Source organism: Chelon labrosus (assembly GCF_963514085.1).
Source record: "Chelon labrosus genome assembly, chromosome: 21".
Classification (NCBI taxonomy): Eukaryota; Metazoa; Chordata; class Actinopteri; order Mugiliformes; family Mugilidae; genus Chelon; species Chelon labrosus.
The window spans coordinates 18,059,743-18,071,254 of record NC_140354.1 but is presented as its reverse complement, the minus strand read 5'-3'; the positions used below and the strand labels follow the sequence as shown (position 1 = coordinate 18,071,254).

Below are 11,512 nucleotides of genomic sequence, written 5' to 3'. Positions count from 1 at the left end.
CTTATTCAGTTTTTAGCTTAATTTTTAATTTGTAAATTTCCTATGTAAATAATGTATAATATAGTCAGACTTTTTGTATTCTCATTCAATTTCTTATTACAGTTACTATTCATAGTTGTTATTCTTATTTATTGTAATTTTTTAATTCTATTTTTGTACGTGTAAATAAAAATACTTGAACCTTGAAATAATTGAAAATATTTTTCTATTCATATCATTTTTTTTTCTACTCATATCATTTTAGAATATATATATTTTTAAAAGTAAATATCTTTACGCAACGCCCGCTACACTGTTTGCCATAGTCGCGCAGAACATCGCGAGATCTCGCACCTCCCAGACGAGCTTTCCTCGCCGCACCACCAACTTGTCACCAAAGATGGCGATTTGCTGAGTGCTCATGGATACACACATTTCTCGGCTAGTTGTTATCGTACCCGAAACGCCAACTCTAAAAACACATTAACTCCTCAGCGGGCGACTATTTCTCCACTCGAAGCAAGCCCGACGCCGCCGCCGCCATGCAGATCACGCTTAAAACACTGCAGCAGCAGACGATTCAGATTGAGATAGACCCCGAACAAACGGTGAGTGGCTGTTAAGCTAACTTGCTTTAGCTAACCGTAGCTAACTGCGGTTGGACCTGTTTCACCCGTACAAGTTAACCCGACCGACTCGCTCGATATTACAAATTAAAGAACAACTCATATAGTTTGGGTGAGAAAGCGCAATTTAGCGACTTGCGTTACAAATGTACAAACCGCTAAAAACTACGAAACAACGCGACACCTCATTTGGCTAACATTAGCAAGTTAGCTAGCTAGCTGGCTGGCTAGCTGAACACCCTGTTAACAAAGTCATCGCGACACACATGCAGACGAAGTTCTCGCTGTTTCAAGTTTTGTGCCGCGGTTACTTGGCGGCGAATAGCTCCTCGACAACAACCGACGCGATCTAAGCTTTTGAACATCTGCAACTTCTGCCATGAACCCAAACCGTCCGATTAGCGCTTAGGATTGCTAATGCTAATGACACTGCTAATTACGAGTAGCCTCATTGGTAGCTGGCTCAGTTTGCTAGCACATTTTTTGAGTTGTAGCTCGGAAGGCCAACGTTGAGCGAACATTGCATTGAGTTATTTAATTTATTATTTAATTATTTTACATATTCATTGTGGAAATCATTCAGGAAATTCATACGAGTTAGCACGGTCATGCTAACTGCTTATGTGCCCTTCTAACTGTAATGCTAATTTTTTATTGTAGTCTTTACACACATGGAAAGATTGCTATCTCACACATAGTTTATACACTAATACTTAAAAGTGTCCACTACTAATAATAATAATAATGCTTCCTTTCTTCCTTCTTCTTCAGGTGAAGGCCCTGAAAGAGAAGATAGAAGCCGAAAGAGGAAAAGATAATTTTCCTGTATCTGGGCAGAAGCTGATATATGCAGGAAAGATCTTGCAAGATGACACGCCAATCAAGGACTACAAAATTGACGAGAAGAATTTCGTTGTGGTCATGGTGTCCAAGGTGAGAGCTGTGCAGTATTTATACGTCCCGTGTATGTGTTATAATACGTATTACTAAGGCTTTTTTAACGCGACTGTTTGTTTTTAAACAAGGCTAAGCCGGCAGCAGGAGCGGCGGCAGGAGCAGCAGCAGCAGCCGCCTCGCCGCCGGTCTCAGAAGCCCCCAAGCCCCCCGTACAGGACTCTGGCTCCACGTCAACAGCTGCTCCGGCTACAAACCCGGCTCCGGCCCCTGCCCCGACCGCTGTCCCCGTCGCTACCGAGGAGGCCAAAGAGGAGACGAGCGCCGCAGCCACAGAACCACAACAGCCAGCGAGGTACGGTCTCTTTTAATGGGTCGAGCAAACCTGCGAATATTCACAGGAGGAAATCGGCAGCGAAAATAATTAGTAATGAAAGTAATTGCCATTTGGAGGAAATGCAACGCTTAAAAACTATTATAGAAACGGACGACGGGCTGTAACAAGACCTGTAAACTATGACTTCTTTCTTTTCTTGTCAAAAACGCACTCTGTTTGCGTACAAAGTGGGTTGTTTAACGTGCACAATATTTTCCACATGCTTTCTATTTGTAGTTTCCCATAGCAACCGGTTAACTACAACAAAATAAATGGATTCGTGAGCTCCTGAATATTTTCCATAAACACAGTTGTTAACTCAATAAATGTGATTAATTTGCTCAGTTAACTTCCAAGTCATCTGAGCCTTAGTGAAACACTGGGACGTGCTTTTTATACTCAACCCAGTTTACTGAAAAGGCTGGGATGCTGGGTAAACTATAAATAATCCATATAATTTGATATGTGGTTGAAAATACTCCAGAGACGACAAAGGAGATGTTTGAAAAAGAACAACAGCTGGCCAAGTCGCCCATGCACCGATCCACACGACGGCATGGATACCAGGTTTTTGAATTTAGCTCTGATTGCGTCCTGGATCGGGCCTCCTCCTCTTTAGACCTAAGCAGATATCCAAAAACAGTTTGAAATTTTTATTGGTCAGACCACTGGGCAGTTTTTCTTCGCTCCGGGCCGCCTTAAACTGGCTTCTCCAGTTTTAAACGGTGTTTCTAGATGTTTGAATAGGCTTTTTTTTTGTTCACATGGTAGTGCTTTAACTCCTGGACCTGGAAATCTGAAGGCTGCTCAGTAGAGGTTTTCTGCCTTGTCCCTTGCATAAAGAGGTTTCTCTAGATTCTACGAATCCCTTAAGGCGTACGTGTCAAACATAAGGCCCGGGGGCCAAAACCGGCCCGCTGGATGAATTTTCAAATTGCAAAAGTTACATTGAAGACATTAACTGCAATTTTTTCAATAAAAGTAAATTACTATTCCTAGAGTTTACACAAATTTAGTGAAAGTGGTGGACGTAACACAACACTGAGACCTAGAACTCGCATTTCTTTTTCTTAAGAAATGTCCAGTCATTAAATGTAAACACTTTCATAATGTTCTTCTTTGCACTAAAACAAAGGGAAACATTTGGAGTTTTCATTATTTATAGGTAAATACGCTATTGTGTTAGTGGTCTGGCCCCCTTGACATCAAACTGGGCTGTATGTGGCCCCCAAACTAAAATGAGTTTGACACGCCTGCCTTAAGGGCTTTTGAGATTTTGAGATTCCTGTATGTTTTTAGTTTTTGGCCTCTCTGAGACCCCCCCCCCCCTTTTGATCCCTAGTCATGTTACTTAACCACTTTCCAATCTAATCTAATCTGACATGAGATTTATTCATTATTTGTTTAGCATTAAACATCTTTTCCAGTCTGTCAGAGCCCGACGTTTTGATTCAAAAAAAGAAGAAATTAAAATTTTACAACTTCCTAAACGCTCCAGTTCCTTAAATGTAATTAAACAACATTAGTTAAGCGGTAAATCTAGTAAAATATGTCTGGTGATGCATGCGCTCGGTGGGCTGATGTCTCGCCCGCGTGTATTGCTGGAAAGGGTCATTGTTTGTTCCACAGTTTACGTCTAATTTACTACCAGTGCGGTTAGGATTTAATCCAGAGGTAACCATTTGTTTTCTCCCCCATTACCCGAGACAACTTTTGTTCCCGCAGAGTAAGCGATGTGTGACGTTATATGTTTATTTACATCTACTGGACGCTGATGTCTGCATCGTCAACATTGCCAGCTGTCGCGCTCAGCTCGCTTTTGGAATCACAGAAATGTTAAGTCGTCTGTTTATTCTTTTCACCTTTGCAGCTCCAGTGCCGCAGGTCAGGGCTTGGACGCCTCCTCAGCGCTCGGTACGTAACCAATGCCTCCGGATTTTACGTCGCACAATGTGCAAAAGCGGTTTTCTATGCAGTGTCTTTCCTCCACGTTGATAAATATAAACTGAATCATTTCAGGCTGTGTTGTTAAAGGATTCATGTCCCAGCTGTACAGTCCTAGGTTATACCAGCTCTGCCAGAAGTTGCTAATGATGTCAGTCGGGGACTTTACAGGCTGCAGTGCAGTTACATACCGCCTCTAAATTTAGATTCTGACAAAAGAAACTCCTTTCTTGTTGTGATGCCACAGAGAGTGATGGGGATTCCCATTTGGGCTACTGATACATAACTCAGAGGGGAAGGAAGTGGATATGTGACACGTCTCTGTTTGGGACCGTGTCGTATGCGCAACTTGAATTCAGTTTATTTATATTTGTCAGTCCATACAGAGAATTATTTATCCCCTTTTTTTTTTTAAGTATCTCAGTTATGAATCCTCGAAGTTACCAGCGGGAAACAAAACGTTAAAAGGAAAATATCACTAGAAAATCTAATTTGAGTAATCAGGCCTGTGCTATTTTAGCCTCAGAAGGAGTTTGTGAAATGTATTTAGCCTGTGTGTAACATGGAAAATTGAGAGATGAGTGTGTTTTCGAGTTAAAATGAGTCAGAAGAAGTGGATTTAGTGTTGCATTTAAAAAAAAAAAAAAGAAATGGCTTTTGCAGACTCCCACAAGATTAATAGCTCGAAAAGCAATTTCCTGCTGATGCATGTTAAAGGATGTGACAAATGTACGGTCACTGGCCAGTTCATTAGGTACACTAGTGAAAACCAATGCATGCTAATATAACAGTCCTCCACTACATTTTCATGAAGTGTTGATTCGACTGTTTTTATTTTAGAGCCTGCGGTTTGCGCATTTCTATTATTTTGGCAACCCTATTTCAGTCTAAATGACAGAAACACCTTTTTAGTTTTTAATTCAATCCAGATTAACAAACTACATCCTCTAAAACGATCATACAGCTGAATTACCACCTTTCTGAACATTACAACGATCATGATTTCCTGCGGGACCCTTGTATCAGAATGAATTCCTTTTCACTGATGTACCTAATAAAGTGGCCGGCGAGTAAATAACAGGCTGGTGTGGTTGTGTTTTTCAGTGACCGGAGCCGAGTACGAGGCGATGCTGAAGGAGATCATGTCTATGGGCTACGAAAGGGAGAGGGTGGTGGCTGCGCTGCGGGCCAGTTTCAACAACCCCCACAGAGCCGTGGAGTACCTTCTCACTGTACGTCAACATATTTAGTTATTCACACCGTTTTTTTAAGTACACCCTTGGGTCTGTGAGACAGTTGTGGATGACGGTTTGCTTAAAAAGCAATCGTAGTTCTTCAGACTCTGTTTTTAGCCCCTATTTAGTTATTAGTTTAAGGGCTGTTGCGTTGACCAAGTTTTGGCTAGGTACAATATAGTATGTAATAAACCGCCAGCTGAATGGCTGTTTAAGTATTTTCAAGGAGTCATGATTATTAGTCCAGTTAAAGCTCTTACCCTACGTACCCTATGCACTCTACGTACCCTATGCACTCTACGTACCCTATGTACCCTACATTCTCTACGTACCCTATGTACCCTACGTATTCTATATACCCTACGTACCCTACGTATCCAATGTACTTTACATACCCTTTGTGCCCTACGTACCCTATGTACCCAATGTACCCTACGTACCCTTTGTGCCCTACGTACCCTCCGTATCCAATGTACCCTACGTATCCAAAGTACCCTACGTACCCTACGTACTCTTTGTACCCAATGTACTCTACGTACCCTTTGTACCCTACGTATCCAATATACCCTATGTACCCTATTTTCCCCAAGTACCGTACGTACGTAGCCTGTCTGGCTTGCTCTGTAAAAACACCACCTAAATGCTAGTCAGCACTGTGGTTTTTTTGCCAGTCAGGTTAATTTTTGTTTCTACTTCCTGCTTCACTTTTAACAATGGTGACTGAAATTTTTGCCAAACTTCCGCCAAAATTTTGCCAAAGACGAGTCCTATAAATGTTTGTATCTCTGAACCTCCTCAGTTAACCTTTCCTCAATGTGTTCCAGCTTTATTGATCCAATAAAGCAATTAAAACAATCAATTCGAAAATAGCTTAGATAGAGAAGCAGCCGGAAATACTAAAGCGGACCAATCACAGCTCTTTATGGTCTGTGTTGCCATGGTGCGTAGTTACATTTCTTGGGACGTGCACGTCAGCTATGACACTAGGGTCTACGCCGTCGCCGTCGCCTTAGCTTCTGCGCCAATTTGCCTAAAACTGCCAATTAAGGTCAAAGCAAATTAAATATCTTAATTTTGATCTATTTTTGTCTGTCGTTTGTCGGCATACATAAAACGTTGATTGGCAGTTGTGTGTGGTTGTGTTTCCAGGGTATCCCCAGCAGCCCGGTCCAGGAGAGTAATCCTCCAGCTCAGGCTCCCGCATCTGGACCCACAGAAGCCCCATCTCTAGCAGAAGGTAGGGCACCATGCCACGCTGCGACCCACGAGCATAGGATCCCCTTCAGACAACATGTGCGCAAAGAATAGATTCATTCCAACCAGAGTTGCACCACTGCTCTCAGTTCCTTGTGATCGGGCCAGATTGTTCCAACTGATGTGATGACGTGAGGCAGCAGCCAACGTCTGGAGTTCCTCTTTCACTCAGGACATTGTCCTTGTCAGACGTGTTCTCACTGCAAGCAAGACACAACAAACATCAGTACTCGGAGTCTGTAGCTGTGAATTTTCTGGACCGTAGGGATGTCCCGATCAAGGATCTGTTAACATCGAGTATCGGCCGATCTGGGTCTCAAGCCGATTTTAAATAAACCAAACGTCCTCCCCTGCAGATTCATAAAGGCTTTTCTTATCTTATTTGTATTCTCTTACATCACACCAGCCAATAAATAGGGGAACAATAACGTAGCAAGGAGAGGGTAGCTCGTACCTTGGCAGCTTTGACGCTAGCCAACGAAGAGGAAGAAGACATTTTGACACTACAGGGATTTTGGTTTATGGCCGACTGATACCGATCATTTTAGAAGTGCCTGGGTCTACCCTGACTCCGATCGGGGCGTCTCTACTACTCACACATAAACTCAGATCATGTCATCTCACAGACTTTGCATGAGGATGCTATCAGGCTAAAGTTTAGTGACTAATTCGGACGTTTGCATTCTCACATGCAGTTCTGCACTAGCAATTTAAATATAACTGTGATTGCCTCACTGGCAGACAGACAGTGACTCATTGTGACTCCGTATCAACTGAAGGTTTCTCTATTACAGGCTTGTAGAAATTGTTGCTAAGCTTGTTAGTTAGTTGCCATGTGACTTGTTGGCTTTGACCTCATTCTGAATTTTCTTTGCCTGGACCTGTTTGATTCGTATCTAAAGATGAGCTCAAGTTTCTTCATCATCATTATTATTATTTATTATTCTTGGCTAGCTGGGACTTGCTATCTTATTTGCCTGGTGCAATAAAGCCAAAGGGTTTTGGTAATCAGTGCAAATGATATCAAACATTAACGAACGCTCTTATAATCTTTCACTTCGTTAGGAGAGAACCCACTTGCATTCCTGCGGACTCAGCCCCAGTTCCTGCACATGAGACAGGCCATCCAGCAGAACCCCGCTCTTCTACCAGCTCTTCTCCAGCAGCTAGGCCGGGAGAATCCTCAACTTCTACAGGTGAGCCGCACTTACCCGGTGCCACGCTTGCATCTTGATTCGCTCAAGTTTGTTCTCTCTTGAACTTCCCGTTTCCTTCCCACAGCAAATCAGTCAGCACCAGGAGCTGTTCATTCAGATGTTAAACGAGCCGGTGGGTGAGGGGGGAGACGCGCCAGAGGTCGGGGAGATGGGGGCGGCCGGGGAGGAGGGTGCGCCCGTCAACTATATCCAGGTTACACCTCAGGAGAAGGAAGCCATTGAAAGGGTGAGTGAAGAAAAGAGAAGAGTTTTCTTTCATTTTTAAGCCTTCTTTTTTGACTCTTTCTTCTCGTCTTTCGGTTGCAACAGTTAAAAGCGTTGGGTTTCCCCGAGGCCCTGGTGATCCAGGCCTACTTCGCCTGCGAGAAGAACGAGAACCTGGCGGCCAACTTTCTCCTCAACCAGGGACTGGAAGACGACTGAACATCAGAGGATCACTGCCTTCCTGCTCCTCCCTCCTACCCCTTCCCTCCCTTCTTCAGCTCAGCATAAAGACTGCACCCCCCCAAAAATTTTACTGTACAGCTACCAACCTCAGCTCAACCCAACAGGAGGGGGGAGAGCCAGCTTGGGTAGGGGGTAGGGGGGTAGGGGTAGGGGTTGGGGAAGGGGAGACGGGGTGGGTTTAGGTTTTCCGAAGTCTGAGGATGTGTGCAGGAAGGTATCGGGTCGGGAGGGGATGGGATGGGAGGGGAGGGGAGGGGGGGACTGGGAACAAAAAGTGTGGAAGAATTATAAAATCCACGTGAATTCCAATGGAATGTGTGGGGTTTGTTTAGGGGAGATCTATAATTTGATTTTAGACACGCTTTGTGAACGTTAAGAAAGGGAGCGACCGGAGGAGGAGGAGGGGGGAGGAGGACGACGTACGGGGAGGGGACGAATGGACGGATGGATTGGATGAAGGGGTTTGCGGCAAGAGTGTGTGTGATTGTGTGCGGGTGTGCGAGTACGTGTCTGCTGTGTATGCCTGTGCAGACGGATGTGATTAACAGTTAAGCTAAAAACAAAAAAAAGAAAAAGAAAAATCAATCATGCATTCTCTAAAGTTTGTTAATGCTGTAGCTCGATTGTACGGAAGCACATTCTCTCCTCACTGCACTTCGACAACATTATCTGTGTGAGTGTGTGTGTGTGTGTTTGTAGAAACTGCTTGTGTGTACATCTGTAAGCCTCACATACCCTACATCCAAGAATGAAACTTAGCGGAGATGGACTGGAGCGTTGCTGCCCTTTATGTATGTGTCTGACATGATGTTACCCGGGTCGGGCGGGGCGGGCGGGCGTGGGGGGAGGGGAGGTCTATCAGTCAAAATGGGAACTAAACTGACAAATAACGTATCTTGGTTATTCTCTTCTCCACTTTGTGCCGCCCCCCAACTGCACGCGTTGCAGCCGATCACACGAAATCTTCGCGAAACGCCGTGCCTAAACTGCTTAGGTTTCTGTTTATGCTAATAGCTTCTGGTGCTAATTAACGCTACCCATAAACATCTGCTGTGCAACTGACAAGTCACATTTCACAAGCTTCTGATGATGTCCTCAATTATTTAAAAAGGAGAAGGAAAAAAAAGGCAACGACAGACTGTTATAGTCACTTTTATTATAACTAGATGCAGGAAAGGCTGTGAAATTTATGGCGGCAGGTATGTTTGACTTCTATAACCAGTTATTACTCATACAGACATACATGGGTCCTGTACACTTTTTTAATATTTAACAAACGGTTCGCGAGAAAACTTGCAGCTCCACAATCTTACGCGACTTACGTATTTACAGTTAAACCAGTGCGTTTATGCCCATTTAATTAACTTTCACGTTGATTATGCAATGTAAAGGTCCAACCTCGTCATCAGTCATTGTACTAACTCGTCTTGCGTGTCTAGAAAAAGTCTTTTTACTTTATAATGCTCTCAGACATTTTAAAAAAAACCTTGAGGGAAACCAAACCAGTTTAGTTTCCTTTGTGGGCGTAGCATACTGCATTTATGATCCCAGTCTGGGGCAAACTGTAGCTGAAAATAAATTTAAACTGATCCGACTGAGTCTTAGTGCTGATAGAGCTTGAAATTGACTTCAATGTCATTGTCTAAAAGTTACGGCACTCAACCATGACGCAAGTTTCTTCTGATTATGGTCTGATTGGCTGATCTACCACCATGTAAAATGTATAATTTGTTATCTTTGCCTAAATTTGGTGATTTCTTTTATGAAAGTAGTCCTCCCCTCAACCTTGAAGCTTTTGCCGCAACCCCCCCACCCCCGGGAGGCTCAAAAAATTTCCGTAACTGCTTGTTCTCGAAGGTTCGTCTATCCCAGCTGTCTTTGGGCGAGAGGCGGGGTACGCCCTGGACAGGTTACCAGTCTATCACAGGACTAAACGCAAGGACAAAAACCAACAAAAAAAAAATAAACATTCACACTCACTTTCACACCTACAGCCAGTTTAGAATCACAAATTAACCTAATGAGCATGCCTTTGGACTGTTTGAGGAAGACGGACATGCAGGCAGAGGGAGAACATTAAATAATTGTTGAAGTCCTGATCACACCTGGCATTAATGTGAGTTTTGGGTGATCCGACCTTGTCTAGGTGTTCATGCACACCTATGGCCAATTTAGAATCACCAATTAAACTTGGTAAGCATGTCTTTTGCTTGTGGGGGGAAGCCAGAGCACCCGGGGCGGAAAAAACTTGTGAACTTAGGACAGAAAGGCCCCATCTTGCTGGTGGGTCTGAACCCAGAACCTTCTGGCTGTGAGGCGTCAGTACTAGCCTCTGCATTGAAGGACCGTCCACTCAAAAAAATGTCCAGAAACTGACCACTTGAGACACATTCTAATACCAGGTGTGAACCAGGCCCGGGACAGGTTTTATACCTTCAGTTTGAATATAGGCACATGTTATAAAGGATGCAGCTGCACACCAAAAAGCTGAAAATGGGGAAAATGGACCCGTGAGAAGCAGATCCAATCTACTCTCAGTGACATTAACAGTGAACACACACAGGCTAATATCCACTATTACTCTTACGACCTGCACCCTGTTCTTCTAATGTGTGACTCAACTAATTCAAGCTAACGTGCTGATATCTGAGTAAAACACTTCTGTCAAATTTCATCCAGCTAATTTGGTTCTTTGAAAGTAGTTTTAGTATTTGTAATGTCTTCATCTTGGACCGCGTTCTCCGTAAAGTCATCGTGAAACAACTAGCTGAAGAAGCCCCCTCCCCCAAAGAAAAGGCGGGTCTTCTGTGATTGGTCAGATCCAATGGCCTGAGCCAAAACTAGCTGTGCTGCTGGTGAATGATTAGACTATTTTAGAAAGTGTTTCATTGGATGAAACATTAGTACACGCCCCTTTGTGCGGGATGAGTCATCAACATTTAAGAACCAATTTCCAGGAAATTACAAACTCAAATACCTAAGATATTATCTTCAAAATTACTTTTTTTTTTTTCCACTTTTTTGTCAGTACTGGGTCAGATACTGGTATATGGTGATAGTATGGGGTTAAACATGTAATATAAATACACTTAATCCTCCTATTTGATTTAATGGGGACTTTTAATGAAGACAACACAAAAATCACAATTAAAATGTGTTCTAAGGAAGGTTTCCCGCTGTTGTCCTCCGTTCCACCATGCAACTTATGTCAGAACTCACATGTAAGACCTTAAATGTAATTTTAGGAATGTTATGGGCAGATTTGACGCGAAAGTACAACAGGAATGTTAAATAGCGTAAAATAGTTTAAATAATTTATAAGTTCATTAAATTCTTTGTTTTAAGGTCAGTCTGCTTTTACTTTGATATTTTATCATGCCTAAGTAAAGAGAACAGATAATTACATCAACAGATCGTAGTCTCTGTCGTACTGATTGTTTGATTTGAAGAAAATGAGACAGATTTGTATTTAATCATTAGCTGACAAATGGGGATTCTTTCTTAAATTAATAATCCAGGTACGGTCCAGATAAACTCACC

The 11,512-nt window shown here is 43.0% G+C and overlaps 1 protein-coding gene across 1 annotated transcript; it reads left to right on the top strand.

The window, feature by feature from the left end:
- Positions 1-368: 368 nt before the first annotated feature.
- Positions 369-8,099, top strand: rad23aa (RAD23 homolog A, nucleotide excision repair protein a). Its single transcript, XM_084570851.1, has 9 exons — positions 369-587; positions 1,377-1,538; positions 1,631-1,854; positions 3,746-3,789; positions 4,924-5,051; positions 6,204-6,291; positions 7,374-7,504; positions 7,590-7,751; positions 7,835-8,099. Exons 1-9 carry the CDS (start codon positions 522-524, stop codon positions 7,946-7,948), a joined length of 1,119 nt encoding a protein of 372 aa, XP_084426977.1. The 5' UTR covers positions 369-521; the 3' UTR covers positions 7,949-8,099.
- The last annotated feature ends 3,413 nt before the right edge of the window (positions 8,100-11,512 follow it).